The following is a 20,355-nucleotide window of genomic DNA, read 5'->3' as shown; positions in this document are numbered from 1 at the left end:
CCTGGGGACCTCAATTTTGGTCCCCATGGTGACACGAGTCCCCATGTGTTGGTGTGTATTCAGGTATTAGGTCCCCACCGGGATATACAAACATGAACGCACACACACACACACAACAAGCAGCAATGTAATTAATCAAACACGCTACTATTCAGCATAAGATAAACACTACAATGCAAACTGTCACACAGCATTCTCATGCGTAAACACACAAACAGTGTAGTAATACTATCAATAGACTTATTTAAAGCTTAAAATCACAGAAATGGAAAAATAAATAAAAAATACTCACAGCGACAGTGTGAACTCCAGTGTGAATCTGTCCATCGCACTCCGTTCTGCTTCCCTTTAATATACTCTTGATTACAAACCCACCTGCCTCTAAAACTACACACAGGGACACAGAAAAAAAATATTTCATCAAACCTTTTATTTAGACAATGTACCTGTTTGTTAAATTTGGACTTTTATCAAGTCTCATTAGCTGACAGTAAAATAATCGTGTTAAAAGAAAACAATACTGAGAAATCCTACCTGTGTCCAGGTTTTCCGTAGACTTGGCGATGTTGATGCCCAAGCCGTTTTTGTCTAATCGTTTGCTACTGAAATCGATTTCCTTTCGCTCTGCTGAATCCTGTAGAAGGATCATCCTTCATTTACAGTGGCTCATCAACTTATTATTTTGCACTTTCAAAGTCCAAATACAGTGATAGTTTGGCAGTTTGGCATTTAGATGATAACAATGTTTTAATCAAGATTAATGAATAAAGTCACAATTTAAATACAAACTCTCTCTCGCTCCTTTTGCGGATTATATTGACTTTCACTCACTCAACCTCCAACCCCTTGTGTGTTAATGGCAATTAATGTCAATCACTGCATCTGTGATGTGATTTTAACACAATTCAATGTGTTAACAGAACCAAACAACTCTTTATTTTCTCACCTTTGTGTAATTCAATTCAAATCACAATGAATATGTAACAGATGCACACACACAGGAGCAGAAGCCTTGCACCTGTCTTTTCCGCACCTGAGTGTCCTGTTGCCGGGCGATCGGGGATGAGAGGTCACCGTCAGCGGTGGCGATGAGAAGTCTCACTTTGGTCCCGGCAAGATGAAGCTCCTGTGCCACCTCCTCACTGCCCATGGAGGACACGTCCACATGACCAATCTGGAGGAGCAGATCACCACTACGCAATCTGCCATCCTGTTTACAAATGCACACCTGCAGGTCAGGACTCTCTATATTACTGCATGTACACTATAAATCTGTGATGATTTCATACTTTTCCAGCTGAACCATCAGGTAGGATGGTTTTAACCATGGTGCCGGTAGTCCTCCCTCCCACAATGCCGAAGCCCAGGCCTGATCCGTCGTTCTGTAACTCGATCAGATGAATCTGTCGAGGCTGTGGGGAAAATGTGATCAGCGGCATTATAAATATGTACAGCTTGTGTCCATTTCATCTTAACTGTTCGACGTTAGCAGGTATTCTTACAGTGGACTACACCCACATGAGAGCGAGACTTTCACAGCAAGCACCAAACCTAACAAGTCCATGTCTGGGAAAGCGAATGTATTACAATGTAAAATGCTAGATGTACTTTACTTATTGTGGGAATGTAATTAAATTACTGCGGTCCTGTAACAGAATTAAGCTGACAGGTAAAAGTGAGACAGACATAGGGCATAAGATGTAAGGTGATATAATAGATATGAGATAGGAGCCCCTTTCTAGGCAACAACTTGGCAACAAAATAGGACCTGAAATTCAATAAAAGGTGAGAGAAAGAAGGCACTTAAAGTCAATAAGGTCAAACAAGAGTTGTGCTGATCAAGCAAGTATTGTTTGGCAGTTATTGATGCATTTCTTTTTCCCATCAATTAAAAATTTGTTTGATAATTTTTCTCACAATATTTAGGCTAACAGGGTTCAATGGCTGTAAAAATAAATACTTTTATAGTAAAATATCTTCCCACTTTACTGTAGAAAGTGTGCAAACCACGCTGCTTTAGGGTCACAACCTGAAAGCGTAATGTTAAGTTTTTGTAATGGGAGAAAACAATGTATTATTTAGTGGTATCTCATAATTTTTGTCATTCAAATGGGTTAATAATGATACAATTTATTATTTCAACAGAATATGTCAAAATGCTTAAATTTTTCCAGGGTTGCCAGATCTGAGTAAGAAAAAAACAGCCCAATGGCCAATCAAAACTAGCCCAAAACTATAGCCCCACAACCCCAGCCCAAATACAAAATACTCCCAAACCTAAAATACATATTTTACTGTTTTGCATAACATGAAATCGAAAGCATGGCAGAGGTGGGAAGAAAACCAGAAGGACAGATAGACTGCAATGGTTTGGACAACCAACCTGGAGTTTTTAATACGATTTATAGTCTTCAATGTGACAAAATCAGCATGTTTTATTTGACCACTGTAGCCGTACTATCACATATAAGTGACTGTTTAAACTGCCATAAGCAGGTTTCATTCGGGCGCACACAGCCAATCTAAAGTTGTTTTTAAACGCATCATTTGTTGTTTTCATGTCACAGACACCCGATGGTAGTCTAAACCATTGCAGTCTATCTGTCCTACCGGTTTTCTTCCCACCTCTGCCTCATTTTCGATTTCGACATGGCAGCGGAGTGAAATTAGTCTATAGCAAATAAATTGTCGTTGAAAATACTCAAATTTTAACCCACGGAATAAAAAACAACCCGAAGCAACAAAAGTAGCACAATGCTGTTGAACAACGGCAGACTTGGCAACCCTTCTGATAATGTAAATATGAGCACTGGCCATGTTTTCTTTCGATTAAATTTTATGATAGTTTATCTATCTAATATCTAAACTAATATCAGTTCCCAAAACAAAAAAGAGGACAGTATTTAGAGATAAAATGTTACGCTATAATTTTTCAAAGCCAACTCTTTTAAGAACTAAGGTGATGTAGCCTACATACTACTATACAGTATATGAGATTTAAAGGAGCCTTACGCTGAATTGTTCAGCAAGACCGGAGAGGTTTTTGGAAAGAGAGACAGTGTGGCTCATCTGTGGGGGTTTGACCTCGGCAACTGGTCCTCTGGCTACAGTTAAGGTTACTGTGGAGGTGGCTTCCTGAAGAATCTTCACGGCCTGTTCCTGCGCCACTGAGGAGTCAAACAGCTTACCATTGACTGCCAAAATCTGATCATCCTCACGCAGACGTCCATCACTGACACAGGAGAAGGGAGAAAAAAGTGTTGATATCATGTAAATATATATTCATGAATTATGCAGCAGTGAACAATCCAGCTCTGACCTTTAATAATCTTTGACGTTTTGCTGTATTTGCATTTTTGTCTGTTATACTTTACCTGTCTGCCACTGAGCCTGATTGAATCTCCTGTATGAAGATACCATGACCTCCGCTGCTTTCGGCATCCACACCAATAATGCGGATGCCTAAAGCACTCTCTCCCCTCTCCACGTCAAAACTAAGAACGGTCCGACCCTGATCGAAAGAGTGAGGGAGAGTAAAGTTGCATTTATATTGTTTTAAGAGACGCAGTGTAGAAATCATATTATTTATGAAAGGATGCGAGAACATCATGTCACAGGAAACATCTAAAGTATGTAAGGTGCTTGGATTTTGTTTCATGATGACAGTGTTTATACATCGCCTACCCGGGCAATATACTGCAGAAGTGAAATGTCCTCTGTGACGCAGGGGCCAAAAGTCACTTGATTGGTGGATCGGTCATTGCTTCGCTGGGCCGAGAGGTAGGAGTCTCTGTACCTCAGCGCGCAATTGGGGTGAGAAGCGTTCACAGAGTCCACATCATCGCTCATGGACTGGGACTGAGGCATCATGGGAGAACCCTGTACAAACACAGAGTCAGAAGGATGTAGTTAACTTGTCTTAGTAAATTGTCACCAAGCTGTATTTTACACATTCTGATGTCTCATGCTTTCTATCTACAGCATTATTCCTCCAAGTATGATTTGTTTTGTTCAGCTTGTCTTTGCTCATCATTGAGTCATAATGATGAATATGCTGTAAGCCAAAAGAAGACTGTTTAAAAGTCCAGTGTATGAAATTTAGCGGTGTAATACACTCAATAAAACGGGAAGGAAGGAGGCGGGAACCAGCGAACATTCAAAACATTTAATCAAAAATAAATAAACAATAAACAGCAGTAAAACAGGCCGGCAGCCCCTCACGGACGACTGCCGGCCACACGAACATAAACAAAACTTAGCATTTCCGGGCCTGGTCCTCTCTCGTCAGCAGTCCTGCCGCTCGTCCTCTTATGCTCCCGAGCTCCCCCGTGAGGCATGCGGGACTGGTGTACGTACAGCTCATACTCATTATCACTCATGCCACCGACCCCGCCTTCCTACCCCACGGCTCTCATCCCGCCTTCCTCGCTACAAGCGGCATATAGCGGTGAGGTTATGAATTGCAACCAACAGCTCACTCCACCCCTCCCCCCTCTCGTTCGAATTACTACTGTGGCTGACAAAGAACTAAGATGTAGTCACGTTTTCACTTCTTTGCCGAAGGAGATATCGCATTTATAAAACGCGCTCTGTCGAGGAATTTGTCCCTTTAGAGCTACTGTAGAAACAACATGGCGAATTCCATGCAAGAGGACCCGCGGTGTATGTAGATAGAAATAGCTCATATAATAACATATCGCTTCATTTTGTAAGATCTTTACATACCTCTGAAGACAGATATGTATGTTATTTTGCATTTCTGTCAATAGATCCTCCAATAAATTACACGCTGAACCTTTAACAGTGTAGGCCTATATGTGAACTGTGACTGTGTGATACTCATACTTTTACTCATTTTCTCATCTAAGCTTAAGTAAGTTCGGAGTGTATTTGTGGATGTCTGTCTAGTGTCTGTGTGTGAGTCTTGCTGAACCCAGACTCTCTCTCTTACTCAGCACAGATTTAGTGGTCAGCCCAGGTAAGTAGCTTATACAGCCTCAGTTTGGTCCCTGGTGCTGTTTTCACAGAATCATCTATCTAAATACATCACGTCTCTCACAGCACACTTTCTGTATTAACCTTGCAGACAACATATACATTTTGAAGACATTTTAATTACTTTTCACATTATGTAGTCATGTTCTGAAAAGGCTTTTTTTTGTCTTGAATATGTCTTGTATATATGTATTTTTTTATACATGTATAATAAAAAATATCCTGTGGCTCAATAAATATCACAAAAATATACAGCTATATTAACTTAATAAAATGTATTAAAATTAGGGCTGTCAACGTTAACGCGTTAACGCATGCGATTAATTTTTTCAAATGAACGCGTGAAAAATATTTAACGCAATTAACGCAGCATCCGTTTGTTTTGACATTCTTTGTCTAGCGTTACATTATGTAATCACGCTCTTATTCGTGTACAGGCTTTTAAACCACTTAAGCGCGATTTTAAACAGTTGCTTTGACGCGTTCAATGAAGATAGACAGCTTCTAAACTGTGGGACGCGGCAAAACGCAACGCGAGGTCCAGTCTGGTGTAAACAGTCATGGGCTGAAGGCTGCGTCAGTGAATCTCTGTCAGACAGCGCATACGTGTTAAGTTCTCTTTCGTGCTTGAATGGATAAAACCATACAAGATTATGTCAGAAAGCCCGTTTTGTCTAGAATTTTCTTAAGCAAGACTTCAAAGTGTAAGATAAAATCTTAAATGAATGCAAAGAGTTGTGAAAATGGGAGTGCGGTGACGGTCAGGTCAGGTCAGATCTGCGTACTGAGACAGCTCTTAAAGGGGCCACGTTCTTAAACGTGCTGCTGTGACTCCTGTCACTAATGTTAATCAAAGAACAAAATAAAAGAAGAAATCAATGTGATTTTGTAGCTTTAATGAGAATTCTTCTGCATTTAATTGATAATTTAGCATTAAAGACTGTAAAGTGTTTGAGAACTTCCTTCAATTTCTGTATATTTCATGATAGCTCTCAATTATATTGTTGAATGGCTATAATTAATGTTAAAATAATCAATTTAATAGAGACATCAGTTACAGTACTAATATCAAAATGTTTTCTTTCATTCATAAAATGACGCTGTTAAAGAAATATGTTGTTTCTACATCAATTTGAAGATTAAACGTGAAATTATTAAAATGTAAAAGTATATTTTAAAATATTATTGTTATGTGTGATTAATCACAGAAAATGTGTGATTAATCCGATTAATTTTTTTAATCGATTGACAGCACTAATTAAAATCAATTAACAGATTTTTTCAGTAGGACATATAAAAAATAGATAAAACAGCAAGCAAGCAAACTTTACTCATAAAGCACTTTACAGCACCGAAGTGGACCAAAGTGCTGTACAGAAAAATAAATAAATAAAAGCTTATACAAACATGAGATATAAATACATCACATACACTAAAACAATGTCAACATCAGGTTTTAAAAGCCAAGGAGAAAAGATGTGATTTGAATGAACAAAGCGAAGAAGCCTGTCTAATAGACAGGGGGAAATCATTCCACAATTTAGGAGCCGCCACAGCAAAGGCAAGGTCCCCTCTCATCTTATGTTTTGTTTTAGGCACCTAACAGTTTATCAGCTGACCTGAGAGAACGGGTGGGCATATGAGGGTGTAGCAGCTCAGAAATGTAGAGTGGGGCAAGACCATTTAGCACTTTAAAAAGAAGTGGCTTATCTTGGCCAGCTGCCTCAGTTGGAAAAAGCTTGATTTAACGACTGCCTTGATCTGGCTGTCGAACTTAAGGTTGGAGTCAATTTTGATACTTGTGCTGTTAGCATAGTAAAAACTGTTGCTAAAACGTTATTTTTTCATGGTAAAGACTGACATTTTCACAGAATTGCCCTGATGCTCATTAGTGTTGTACCGTTGTGTTTAGTTCTAATATTCCAACCAACAGCCAGCCTTTGACGGACATAATAACATGTATAAGGGGTACTTGAATTTTGGGTAATTGTAAAACATGCCAAAAGCAATACAAATGCTTTTGGCATAGTTCATTAACTTCATCTCTTACTTCTGTGCTTGGAACCCACAATGGGGGAAAACACTACAAACCAAAACAAGAGACAAAACTAAAAACTTCCTCGAGGGGAATAAAACAAGGTCCAAGGTAAATGTAAATTGTAAATAATAAATCCAACAAACGAAGAGAACAGGGTAATCCACAGGTAAAAGACACGGGCAGGAACCACATGGACAGGATACGTGAAGGAGGATATGGGAAGGAATGAACCGACAAGGTGTGAGGGAAACAGGGACACTAGGGAAACGTTAACGAGGGGAGATAGCACAGGGACGGTGAAGGACAGGTGACAAGACTTAAACACTAATGGGCACAGACTGGACAGGTGAACGGGATGACACTAACGGGGAGCTGACGGAGATACAAGGGGGCGGGGCTAGAAGACGCGACACCGGAGAGAGAGCATGGCATTACAAAATCAAAACAATGCCATGCCCTTCTCTCCACATAAAACACATGGGTCTGACATGATCCTGCCACAAGACCTGAAAACCAAGACAAGGAGAGGACATGACACAACTATCCCGGAAAGATCATATTGAGACTCTCTGCAACAGAACAAGGCAAAGAATCTACTTCCTTCGACGTCTTAAGTCCTTTGGAGTAAGAAGACAGATTCTCTTGCTATTCTTTAGGTCTGTGATTATGAGCATGCTGCAATACTGAAATTCAACATGATATAAAAGTTTATCTGTGATGTTACGAACCAAGTTGTTCACTCAAATTAAAATCTGTTCAGAAATTGTTGGTCAGCCCTTAGAAAAGTTATATGATTCAGCTTATCATAACATATTGGTAAGACTAGCAAACAACATAGTCTCTAACATTAATCATGTCCTAAATAGGGAATTTGAACTATTACCATCAAATAGGACAGTGGTTCTCAAACTTTTTTGGCTTAAGTACCCCTTTTTATGATTTTTTCAAGCAAGTACCCCTTGACCAGACAACAACATTTTGCTTTAAAATACAATGAAATGAGAGTCAGACAATTATTATATCTGATGCCCCCGAGCAGGTTCATTGCTTATAAACATTTCTGTATGTAGCTTTATGCAACTATGTAAATCTCTTAAGTATTAGGAATAACAGTTAAAGGTAAATCGGTGTTTTTCAGTTCAGTAAAAGTTTATTGTGATCAACAGTTTGAAAAACTCGTACGATGCTTCGAGTGCTTTTGCTGATGCACTTGTGGCTTTTTTCATGTTTTCTTGGCATGGTGTAAATTCATGAAATTTTCTTCTGAAAAACTCCAGTGAGTTCCCGACCTGATTTGGGTGTTTAGTCCGGAGATGCCGTTGAAGATGAGCTGGCTTCATTGCGCTGTTATAACAGCTCACCGCATTAAAATCACAGGAGGAGCTTGTCCTCTTTTAAGAAGCCACCTGTCCATTTTATCGCGACCTCTCCTAACTTACATTATTTCGCGCCCAGACACTGCTCCTGATTCCGGGTCCGGGTTTTTCAGGCCAAGTCATATTCCTTTAACCAATAGCGTTTTAAAGGGACATGTTTTGAACCCCTTTACGTAGTATTGCCAGTTTGCGTATTTTAAAAGCCATTTTTAATCTATGAAAAAAATTATACTTACCTAGACAAATAATCAACCATCTATAACTTTTCAGTGCATTTTTTATTTATCTTATAAGACCAAACAATGTTTTCTGAAATTCTTAATAATTAACAGAAAAAAAGAACAAAATAAAAACCACTAAAGACCAAAAATGTTGTTTGTATTCGAGTGCTTTTCACTTTTTCTGCCTTTTAGCAGTGAAACCATATTCCTGAAACTTGGCTACACCTGACACCCGTTTCAGTGTTTGACAAGCTACATGACTAGTTTCAGTGTTTGACTAGCTACAGTGACTAGTTACAGTGTTTGACTAGCTTTTCCAAGGCGACCATTAAGAAGGTAGCCTATCGCTTTAACATTTCCATAGCGACGCGGCACTGACACACCGCAGAGCCACAGCAGCTGTATAACTGATGCATTGCTTTTACATAATTTTATTTTTTACTCAAAAAAATTCACAAACTGTTAACTATGTCATGAAATATCTGACATTCCGATTGTCAAATATGTGCACGTGAATGTGTTTTGTTGTTTAAACACTTTTATAATGATCGCGTTAGTTGATCTAGAAGCGGGCGCCGCCATGTTTGTTTCCGCCGTGGTCTGAGATCTGCCGGATTTACATCACGTGAATTCATCCACTTCTCTTAAAAACACAAACGTAAGTGCCTGGTGACCTGGTAGAGAATTGAGTGATCTTAACAATTGCTTAAATTGCAGATACTGTGTCTGATCTGAATAAAACACATCCGTCAAATTACATTTGAGGAGATTGTTATTGCCGCTTCCATGAATGTTCTAATCACACCGGTGTGATCGTACGCGGCAAAGGGTTAACAACATTATGAAAAGTGAATTTATTCACTTTTCATAATGAGGACAGGCTGGAATCCTGCAATTAACGGAATTGAGGACAGGCTGGAACCCTGCAATTAACGGAAATCCATCGTAACGGAGAACTTTAATCCATGATATAAAAATACTATTGTCATAATTTATTGATTTTCATAATTTTTTCCTAAATGTCAGTTTCTCTCATGTACCCCCTGCAGTACCCCAAAGTACCCCTGGGGGTACGCGTACCCCCATTTGAGAACCACTGAAATAGGAGATACAGAGTCCCCAGGTTTAACAGACTGAGGTTTAAACACTCATTTGTACACCAAGCAATATCAGAGTTGAACAAGATATCTAAGTAAAAAATCAAGGGTTTAGGATGGAACTGTAATGGAAATATATACGACGATGTGAAGGCGCTGGTACATGGTGTAATTGTTTGTTAATGTCCTGTCAAGATTACTATGTGTATTGTCTATTGTTTCTGTAAATGTCAACTTTTGTGCAAATATGGTATGTCATACAAAGCAAATTTCAGACTTGTCTGACAATAAAGTATAATATCATATCATATCATTATGCATATTTTATGGAATTAGATTTTTTACTTAAATAAACTACATGCTGCCCAGAGACTGACATGTTTGGCTTGTCAAAAATATTACATTCAACTGTCGCAAATTCGTTGACAAAAATAAAGTCACTTCTTTTACAAAGAAAGAAGTTGTTTTCATGCAGTGTTTTTTTAGGTGTTGTATAGTAACAAAAAATATTTAAATTCATAACAATGCAGATCTTGTTGTAAATGAATAGTGGGGAAAAAATTAACACTTTCCTTCTTTGATTGTGACATGCATCTTTACACAAATGCATAAATAATAAAACGACAACAGAGAAAACAAAAAGTGATCCATATGAAACTGCACATACTGTATTTCTGATATATAACTGAAAGAGCTATATCTTCTTATGGCATATTACAGATGATGGTTCAAGAAAAAACAGCGTTTCAGTTTCAGTTACTTGATTCTCTCGTCGGGTGTCTGCTGCAGCTGCTTCCCTCATTTTGGCCAGCTAAAGGTTTTTAAGACAATCAATTGTGGCTGTACCTTATAAAACCGACTTTAACACCCACTGTGTCTATTTTCCTGATGGTATCTGTGGAGCTAAATGATCTGAGGTGCTCTTTGGTTGCATTGAAAGCTTGGGCCAACATTGCCTATTTTCAAGATAAGATTTCCCATCATTACGCTGCACCTTAGTCACACACACATGCACGCACATACACACACACCTAACTCACACGCTGTGAACCCAGACCACCTTTGTGACTTCTTACCCTAGTACCCTTGAATAACCCTTCCCCCCTCATGTGTCTTGGGCTCATATGACCTCTTTACATGGTCGGAATTTTAGTCCTCTCCTTCATGATTCTGCAGAACATCACACTAAATTTTTTTACACCAAAGACAAAATATAAGCCCAGATAGCACTTCCACGAACTAGCTAGTTCTATTATAATGTCCAATTGTTAGGTCATTGCATCATATCGCTTATGGCTATCAATGAATCTAAATAAAATATTATATAAATAGAATTCATTCAAATAATTAACATAAACAGTAATAGTGTAACTTTATAAAAAGCTGATATATTATGTCGTGCTAGGTGTTTTTGAATTGAATAATGTGTTCTTTGTGAATGGCTCCATAATCATTCTGTCTTGGCTGCTCTGGCAAGGCGAATTTCAGGGTTTCTATTAAACTTAAAAGAAAATAAACTTTCTTAAAACGCACTTTTCACACCATCAACAATCAACACTGTTGTCTCAAGCCAATTAAATGTGTTAACAATGTTCAGCAGTGTATATATACATTCATCAAAAGAGGATTTAGTCTGTTTTTAAGCTTTCCGCCATAGTGTCATTTCCACCAACGCATAAATTTGGCACATTCTGTATTATGTTTAGTAGGATTCTGTGGTGGAAATAACATTTTAAACATCTTTGGAATGACTCCTGCATCTTGCTAGCTTTTTCTGTATTTTAAATACAATTAAATCATATTATACAAAATATACATGATATTTGCCTTAATGTTTGTGCTATTTTATATAAGATCATATTCAATCTTAAACACACTCTTCACTCAATCATAAACCAATAAAAATGGCTAAACTGATTGTTATGGTGGCACAAAAAATGAAACCACAAATGTGTTTTTGAAAAAAGTTTTTGAACAAAAAAAATTGTATATTTTTTAGCACAATAAATAATGATTTGTGTTATATCATTTTATGTTTATTTATGTTATATTTAAACGTGTAATTGTAGTTTTTTTGTACATTTAGTATTTTCTAGTCTGTGCCTGGGACATGGTTAAAGCAATAGAACATATACATAAAGCCGTTTAAAATGAGCAAAAAGGCAAAAATGTACAAAACAGTTTTGATGTGATGTTCATATAACAGAAAGAAAAGCTGTTTAGCTTCAATAAAAATAAAACTGAAGACCAACAAAAACATGCTTTGCATTTAGTAGGCTAATACTTTAAGCTTGAATTACCCCAATAGCAGGATTTTTTTGTTACTTACTTTTGTAATAATTAGTAAACAATGTATTTTTTCAACTATGAAATATTTTCACTATTGTCATCATGGGCCTGAAATATTTTCACTATTGTCATCATGTGCCTGACATGTAGTCCAGAAAGTAGTGAAAGCACTACATTGCAGCATTCTTTACTGGGGACCCCAAGGTGAAGGACTCCTTTATAAAATGGAACTTTATGCAAATAACAATATCAAATAAAAATATGGCGTTAGCTTCTAAAATATACTTCTGTTCAGTGCACGTCACATTTGGGTACTACATGATCGGTTACCATGGTAATGACATGCAGTATATCCCGCTGTATGTCATAATTGTAGCACTACTTAGCCAATCAGATTTACTTTGACCTCATTATACGATACAAGGCACTGACATATACATTTACACAATCTAATCTGGTTATTAAACTATACATTGCAGAGCATATTTCAATACCACATTGTGGAACAGTTCACTATTATGTTATGACGTCTCTTGCAGCAATGTATATCTGATTTTTTATGTGATATAGTGATGTTTGATACAGTCTCTGACCTGCTGTTGGTGTTGCTGCTGTCCAGTCTCTTGCATGATGAGTATCTGGTGGAACAGAGGGCTCTCTAAAACAATCTTAAGTAGACTGAGTTTTTCCTCGGTGGGCATTTCTCCTCTTTCCTTCAGCCTGTTCTGCAAACGCTCCACTGCCACCAAAGCACGCTGTGTGTCTATACACACAGACGGTAATGGACAAAGTATTGAGAAATTAAGTATTTTTGAATCTTTAAATATAAAGAAATATGACAGACTGAGGGTGTAAGGATGACAATAACATCAGTACATACCCATCATTTTCGATTCTTTGAGTAGGCTACTTAGCTACTGTGCTCTCTCTTACATCTGCAAAAACACATGTACAGTAAAGTCATGTTAGTTCCCGATGGGGAAAATATACAATAACAAAAACAAACAGATTTGTCCCTTTCTCAGTTTACCCAAGAGGCTTCCTAATCACGTATTGGCACATGACAGGCCTTACCTGTGACAGCAACACTGACGTTTGGCAGAAAGCTTAGAGGGACAACTTGCACAGCTCGCGCGTTTATGAGTTTTTATTAATTGAACCGACGCATCACTTCATAACTCATCGATCGCGATAACGCGGTCTGTAATCTGTTATTCGTAATGATGTCATCTGAATTAGAGTGTCGCGCCGCTACGGTCGGCACGCGCTCATCGCGTACTGAGCGAGCGGTTATATTTGCGCTGCGCTGCTCCGGTAAGGCGCTTACCGGGAAGGCTTAGCATCTGTAACGGACTTAAAGTGTGAACGACAGTAATTACACGGGACAGATGTCCTTACGATCTATCCGATAGGTGCTTAAACGTTTGTCAGTGGGCGGTTTCACACCGTGGTCAACAATAGTACAGTATCTAACGAGAAACAATATCGGAAGGTTATTTATCAAATTTAAGGTGTGTAAATAGAATCTATAAAGGGCCCATAAAAGGGGGTATTGCAGGTCGTAATAAATTTACTACTGTATAACGTTACCGCATGGAAGAAAAAATATAAAAACAAAAGTAATTTGATCCAACTAACAACCAACCAACCAGTTTAAGCATTGACACGCTTATAAATTAGTTTTCAGAACAAATTGCATTGTAGTCTAGTGCAATAAAAATAAAGCAAGCAATTTAAACATTATATAGGACAACTGAAAGAGCTAATCCCTGTTGCTAAATGTAACTGACAGGCAACGCTTTTCATCAGGTTGATCGTTTTCTGTTATGCTGTCTATGTGCCATCACTACCGTAAATCAATCCGTTTTGATTTCTCACCCGCATTCACTTTCGGATCAACAGGTTTTCCTTCGCAGCTCATGTGAAACGTTTGCGGACGTCCCATCTGATGCTCACAAAGCCGGAATCCACTCTTTAACAAGATTTTCGAATGTCGAAGTGGCGTTAGAAATGTCCAACATTATAGACAATAGGTGGGATTACGCGAGAATGATAACCGGCTGTCAGCGCGCATGTCCGGGATGCGCCTTTGATCTCGTGAGTTTAATGTTCTAAATGGATGTCAAACGGCCTCCCCTCCAGTTATTAATAACAAATGCATCAACTCTTCCTCTTATTATTACCGCATATGATAGACATTTAAATTACGAATGAACAAATGATAATTCGTAGGCTATAAGAACTATTTACTATGTAGACTAATATTGTGATAGTAAAATTGACACTGAGATTGAAAACGATATAAAAAAGATGAATGCAATATCTGCAAGAAAAATACGTTGTAATAAATGAATGAACTGACAAATCATTTGAGTGTTACATAACTGCAGGTAATAGAAGGTCTACCTTTTATTGCTGTGCGCGCTCTCGGCCACCAGAGCGAGCTCTAGCCCTCCCGTCCTCCCAGCTCCAGATTCACCGCCCCTCTCTTTCCTCCCTTTCTTTCTATTTCCCTCCCTCCCACCATCCTTGAATCAAGCATCACTTTGCTTCCAAATTGGCTTGTCATTTTCTCTCGGCACTCGCTCCCTAGCTGTCGGGTCGCGGCCCTCCATGCACGGACGATCTAGCGATGGACTGGCTCTGATCCTTCGGATTGTGCCATCGCTGGACCGACTCTGCGCATTTTGCTCTTAATCCAGAAAAAACACTGATCGGGATACAAAATAAGGGCTCCGATCCCCCGAGGTACCGTAGACCCACTGGGTAAAGAGAAGGATACTCGATAAATCGCATTTATCCTCCGCCTGCATCTTCATTCAAGCCTCATAAAGGCGCATCTGGGAACAAGACCAAGCATCATTTGCTCGTTTCTCTGCGTCTCGTGTTTACCCACGGACACATTGTCACAGGAATTAGGGACCATTCTGACCGATCACAGTCCGATGGTGCTGAGCACATCCGGAGCGGATCATTCCCGTGCTTTGTAAGATGCGGTGAGTCAATGATTTTAAATGAGGTGACGTTTTTTCATAATGGTCAATAAATCAATGGCCGATGGACGCTTGATTAGTGGCGGTGTTTGTTGAGAAGTCGTAGTTTACACTCCTCAAACTCTTCGTATCTTGCAGCTGAATTATGTCGTTTGTGTATGTGAGAGAGAGAGCGAGAGAGAGAGTGGCTTTGGACACAGGATGCTTTTTGCTGCGTGTCGTGCGTGGTGTTTTAATGGGCGTCGGTGCGAGCGAGCGTGTGTTTGAGTGTACAAGTCGCTGCCTTTCAGCTCTTGACGTAATTAAACTGTTTAATTTCTTTATTGGAGGCAATGTGTCGCAAACGCCATATATCTGCCATGATACCGTTAAATTGCTGGTCTATACCCCTTCAGCTTTATATAAGGAGAAGATTGTCAACGCCTCAGAGGACTGTGCCTTACTGCCTTTCGCTGCTTCTGTTCGTTTCTTGTAGTCTGCTTGTCTGTTTGTATATGAGATGTGTTGGTATGGCAGCATCTAGAAGACAGCATCTTCAAAATAAAGGCACCATTTAGCTTTCTTGAACGTTAACGACGATTCATGCAGCTGAACACCTTACAAATCTGTATAAAGATCATATGACCTTGGTTTGACTAATGAAGACATATCTGCATTCTATAAAATGCTACGCAAAATTACTATGCATGGATTTGGATTTACACACACACAGAACACATCCTTCATAAGAGTATCGTTGCTTGTTTTTTTGTCAGTAGGGATTATATTTATTTTTAAGTAATAAATGGAGACAACTCTCACCTACAGATGTTAAGTGATTGTTTACTTCACGTGAATGTACCATTAGAACTTAAGGAAGGGATGCAGATTCAGTACTGACTGCAGCACATTCGTGTCACCATTCATTTCTGAAATGGTATTACATGATACAGGAAAAATGCTTATTTTAAAGACATGTTTTACCCATGTCTCTTTCTGGACCAAAAGCTGCACATGTACGCATCTGGCAAATGCTTTTATTCAAAGGAACTTGCATGGTATTTCTCAGTTTTTGTGTTCCCTGGGAATTGAACCCATGACCTTAGTGGGATGAACACACATGCTCCACCAGTTGAGCTGCAGGAACAGCTAAGGGCCTTTGACCCTTACGAAAATTTTACCATGGTTTTAATACAGTTAAAACCGAAAAAACATGGTTACTGTAGTAAAACAATGGTTATCACAAAATAACCATGGTTTTTGTAAAAACCATAGTAAACGATGGTTACTGTAATAAAACCATGGTTTTGCCCTAAGTAATCAATCCACAAAAAAAAAACATGTTACTACACTTGTACCACAAAAAAATCCATGGTTAATTTTCATAAGGGGAAGTCATAACAACCAAAAAATTGACCTGTTTTTGTTGTTGCGGCTGTATGGAGATATGCTATATAGTTGTCTATAGGTTCAAAGACCTAACGCAAATTGTTTTATGACATTAAAGCATTGGTAATGAGCATTATTAATGAACAGGGAAATTCGTTTTTGGAGGGCTCAAAACCTTTCCAAATCTGCATTTAGCAATTACACATTAAGGTTTACTTTTTAGAAATGATCTGATGCCGTTTGCCATATACAGTAGATAGCCTGCTTACTTTTTTACCAGCAATAAAGAGAGGAGATATTTCAATAGTTGAAATAATTGATAGCGTACTACAGTCAGTGCAAGATAACGGACAATCAAAAATGCATTAAAAATCACCACTGAGTGTTATTTGTGAAGCATGTAGCTTGCACAACACTGTATTGATGCGGCTGGATTTGTTTAGACAAAATGACTTGAGATTTGGTCGAGTTTCTAGTTACAGTAAGATGCTCTCTCTCCATTCCCATGTTTTGTCAGTGGGTGGTGCGTTGAATTTCTTCGTGAGAGTTCACACGCAGGGTGGGGCTTCGCATTGGTTTTTCATGGTTTGCCTTGATGGGGGTGTTGTGTAATCTTGGTGTCTTAATGAATATGTGGGTTGCTGAGGATTTATGTGTTTATGCTGTGTTTGTGTGGTGTGTGCGTTCGTAGATGTGCAAATGTGTGATTGTTTGAATGTGTTTTGAATATCGTAACATGGGTCGAAGTGAAATTTAAACCACTTACTTACTATCAAACAGAGGCTGGTAGATGTTTTCATCATCAAAAGGCGACAAGGCCACAGAAACACAGCATGCATGGGCCGTTTGTGTTATTGGTTTGATTATACAACCACAAATATACGTGCAGTGTATTGTGATTCCATTGTGAAGTCCATGTACATTTTTTTTATTCATCCTAAGAAAACAATATATGATTGGCTGTTGCGGCTGCTCTGGGCACATCGAGTGTGTGCATTTGTAGCAAATGGAGTAGTCCTGTTCTAGTGAGTGGACCTCTTCTCATTCTTTGAATGTCCTTCAAACTAAAATAGTGATTCACATGAATAATACAGCTTCCTCATCTCCATCTCTTTCTCTCACTCCCTTTCGTTTTTGCTCGCAAATTCATCAATTTTATACACACTGAGATCAGGAGCTGAAAGCTACTAAGCGTGCACAGGTTGTGTTTGAAAATGTTTTGTGTGTGATCGAATAAGGAGGTCAGCTAACAATGACGATGAGATTTGAATAGCCTGCTGAAGGACTTTGATTATTTCAGTCCCAACAGGAAAGCGAGAGCACTGGATCCCATGCGTGTGTGCGCGTGTATGCTTTTATTTTCATCCGTTTGTGAGGTTAAAAGGTTTTTAGGGGCCTTAAGTGATCACTGGAGAATTATTGCCTTATAGTCTCCTTGTGAAGAAAGAGGAGGTGTAATGTGTGTGTGTAATGTGTGAGGGCTTTCGTGTATGCCCGTGCCGATAATGTTCAGAGCATGAGTCACAGCTCATGAAGTGCTTCAAGCTAAAGTCAGGTCAAAAATAGTGATGATGATGTCATCAAACATTGCTTTCTCACAATAATGTTTCTAACAACAGCTTCATAGAGTTCCGCAATCCCAAAGACCCGTGACTGCGCTGGAATCGTAAATACAGCGTGACAAAGACAAATGTGGCCCTGTCAGTTTGTGGCAATATCAAAACCCTGTTATGCAAAACACCTTCAGCCCTATCAGAAAGGATATCTAAAGCAACAAGCCAAAAAAGAAATGGAGTATTGACCATTTGCTTGTATAATCAATGTTGACCGGTTTGCTGTAATTGTGACTTAATCAAACGTTTATTCCAACTAGTAAGATTTTTATTGAACTTTTATAAGCAGAATTATAACAGCTGTTACATAAGCAGGAATCGGTGATGGCTGAATACACAGAGTGCAGTTGAGTTAGCAGTGGAGACGCGCACCTGTGGGAAGTCAATTATTCGTGGTGAGGATGTGCAGCACACGTATTTGCATGAATAGAAAATTTGCTTGTAAAATTTGCTCATTACCATTGTGTTTTCTTTAAAGCGTTGTCTTCGTGCACAGTGAAAACCGTTGTGAAAAAATGACGCATGCATTAGTGAACACCCTGGAACTTATCGCCGCCTTCTTTGGCCACGGCCTGCCCAAGAGGCCATATGACTGACAGGTAAAGAAACCAATCACGTTTCGTTTTGTGCCGCATCATGTTTAGGTGTGGAACCTCTGGAAATGTGTCCCACACCACATTTCCAGAGGTGTGGAAATGTGTGGAAACAGACCGGTGTAAATTCACGAATGTGTCAAAAGTTAACAGCAACAAAATGATTCTAAGTTCATGCCGTGAACCTCGCATACTTTTAAGAATTAAGCGTTTAGTCGATCGTGATGAATTCTTATAGCAACCGTTGTAAACAAACATGACAGCTTACTTCTTAGATCAGACGGCTTCATGCTGTTTCCAGGCGGACCATGAAGAACGCGACACACAGGTCTCCTGGAAATCCTTTGAAATTCAACCAATCAGATGATGACTTCGAACGTGCTGAAGTGTTTCCAGAAAAGTGTGCCTTATGCATCAGACGTTTAGCTAACGGTCCGTGGGCGTGACGTCTGAGCCCGAGACTACCCTAAACCAATATTTTGAATGTTAAAGAATCGCTATCATCTTACGACAACAGTTGCAACACCGTGTACTAACCAACAACGCAAAGCGCTAAAAGTTTTTTTGTCCAAACCAGCCATGTTGGCAGATTTTATTTTGAAAATGGTTTTCATTCTTTTCTATATTCTATTTCGGCATTGTGGCTGACAGCTCCGCCCACATAGAAATCAAGTGGTTTAATTTCTCAAACGACTTAACATACCTAAACAACGACTGCGGAAAATCACATTTTTGTCAAAATTGACTTGTAATATACACTATCCACTGTCAAAAAAAAAAATGTATTGCTGGAATCTTTGTCACGTTTTGAAGTAATCTATATAAGATGTGTCTTCCAAGTTCTCAGAAGCAATATTAAAGATTTGTGTAAGGAACAGAATAAATTAAAAGTAATTTATTTATTAACTGATTATGCCCATACACCTAGCCCACACACCTAGCCTGACGTTCAGGGTTTGTTTACTACACATTTAAAAATGAAAACATTTTATTGGCATCATCAATGCAGGTTTGTGTGTGTTGTGTGCAAGCTTTGTGTTTTTTTTAGCCTGAAAGCTGTGCTCAGTATGAACTTTCATTGTAAGACAAGTGTCTTTCAAAATATTTTGCTCTTGTATTGCACTGAAAAAATAAGGTTTGAAACCCATTGTAACAACGTTTTTATTATAGGTTGACCTGCTCCTTTAAGAGGCTGTAGTAATTTTGTGAGCAATTTTGTTTAAGTAATCAAAACAATAGAACAAAAACAAAAGCAGTCCTGTTTGGTTTCTCCTTGAAACGTGTCTTTCTGCATTATAAATCAACAAGACCAACAGGTCATTTTATACCACTGTTTTAGATGCAAGTCTCTTTCTGAATGTAGCTAAGTATGACAGTAATGCTAAATCCTTATGTCTTCTCTCTGTCTGCCGGTCTCTCAGACTGCCCTCAGGCCTGCGGTAGTGACAGATTCAGGGAGAGTAAAGCAGTCGATGTGATAAAGTAGGCCCGCGATTGATTGATCACCCTGAAGTTTGATTGCTCGCTGCATCGATTGCTCCTGGCTGTGTTGGCACTGCTTATTGTTGAAGTCAATGGCAGCATTTTTTCTTAATCAGTAATGAATGGCACAGGAAACTTCAACCTCCAGTTGTTTCCTTTTTCAGCCTTTGGACAATGAGGGCCATTTCAAGTGAAAAAAATAGCTTGAAGTGTTTAGCAATGGGTGGTTTTCATACGAATGGTCTTGATGATTGCGGTGTAATTTTATTTCTAAACGTTTATTGTTCATT

The 20,355-nt window shown here is 38.8% G+C and overlaps 2 protein-coding genes across 13 annotated transcripts in view; one reads left to right on the top strand and one right to left on the bottom strand.

Moving 5' to 3' along the window:
• si:dkey-92j12.5 (multiple PDZ domain protein) overlaps positions 1-14,538 on the bottom strand; it is a 46,470-nt gene extending 31,932 nt beyond the window's left edge. For 4 of the 6 annotated variants that reach the window (XR_008962860.1, XM_057332392.1, XM_057332396.1 and 1 more), the window contains exons 1-10: positions 13,895-14,078; positions 12,897-12,951; positions 12,610-12,779; positions 3,685-3,879; positions 3,375-3,511; positions 3,013-3,232; positions 1,290-1,412; positions 1,034-1,210; positions 535-634; positions 293-387 (exon numbers count right to left, since the gene is read on the bottom strand). Coding sequence is in view for 5 of the 6 variants with exons in the window: in XM_057332392.1 (XP_057188375.1) it covers positions 293-387; positions 535-634; positions 1,034-1,210; positions 1,290-1,412; positions 3,013-3,232; positions 3,375-3,511; positions 3,685-3,879; positions 12,610-12,779; positions 12,897-12,903 (1,224 nt within the window). In the remaining variant the exon portion in view is untranslated. Of the gene's footprint in view, positions 1-292; positions 388-534; positions 635-1,033; positions 1,211-1,289; positions 1,413-3,012; positions 3,233-3,374; positions 3,512-3,684; positions 3,880-12,609; positions 12,780-12,896; positions 12,952-13,090; positions 13,222-13,894; positions 14,079-14,422 lie in introns of those variants that run through there. The other 2 variants (XM_057332394.1, XM_057332395.1) reach the window with 2 other exon arrangements.
• A 55-nt stretch (positions 14,539-14,593) lies between these two features.
• The window catches only part of adgrl3.1 (adhesion G protein-coupled receptor L3.1), a 96,179-nt gene continuing 90,417 nt past the window's right edge, over positions 14,594-20,355 (top strand). For 6 of the 7 annotated variants that reach the window (XM_057332404.1, XM_057332399.1, XM_057332400.1 and 3 more), the window contains exon 1: positions 14,595-15,012. The gene's annotated coding sequence lies outside the window, so the exon portion shown is untranslated. Of the gene's footprint in view, positions 15,013-20,355 lie in introns of all 7 variants that reach the window. The other variant, XM_057332401.1, reaches the window with a different exon arrangement.

The sequence above is a fragment of the Triplophysa rosa genome, linkage group LG4, assembly GCF_024868665.1.
Source record: "Triplophysa rosa linkage group LG4, Trosa_1v2, whole genome shotgun sequence".
Classification (NCBI taxonomy): Eukaryota; Metazoa; Chordata; class Actinopteri; order Cypriniformes; family Nemacheilidae; genus Triplophysa; species Triplophysa rosa.
The sequence above is the reverse complement of the archived record's forward strand: the minus strand, read 5'-3'. Positions and strand labels throughout refer to the sequence as shown.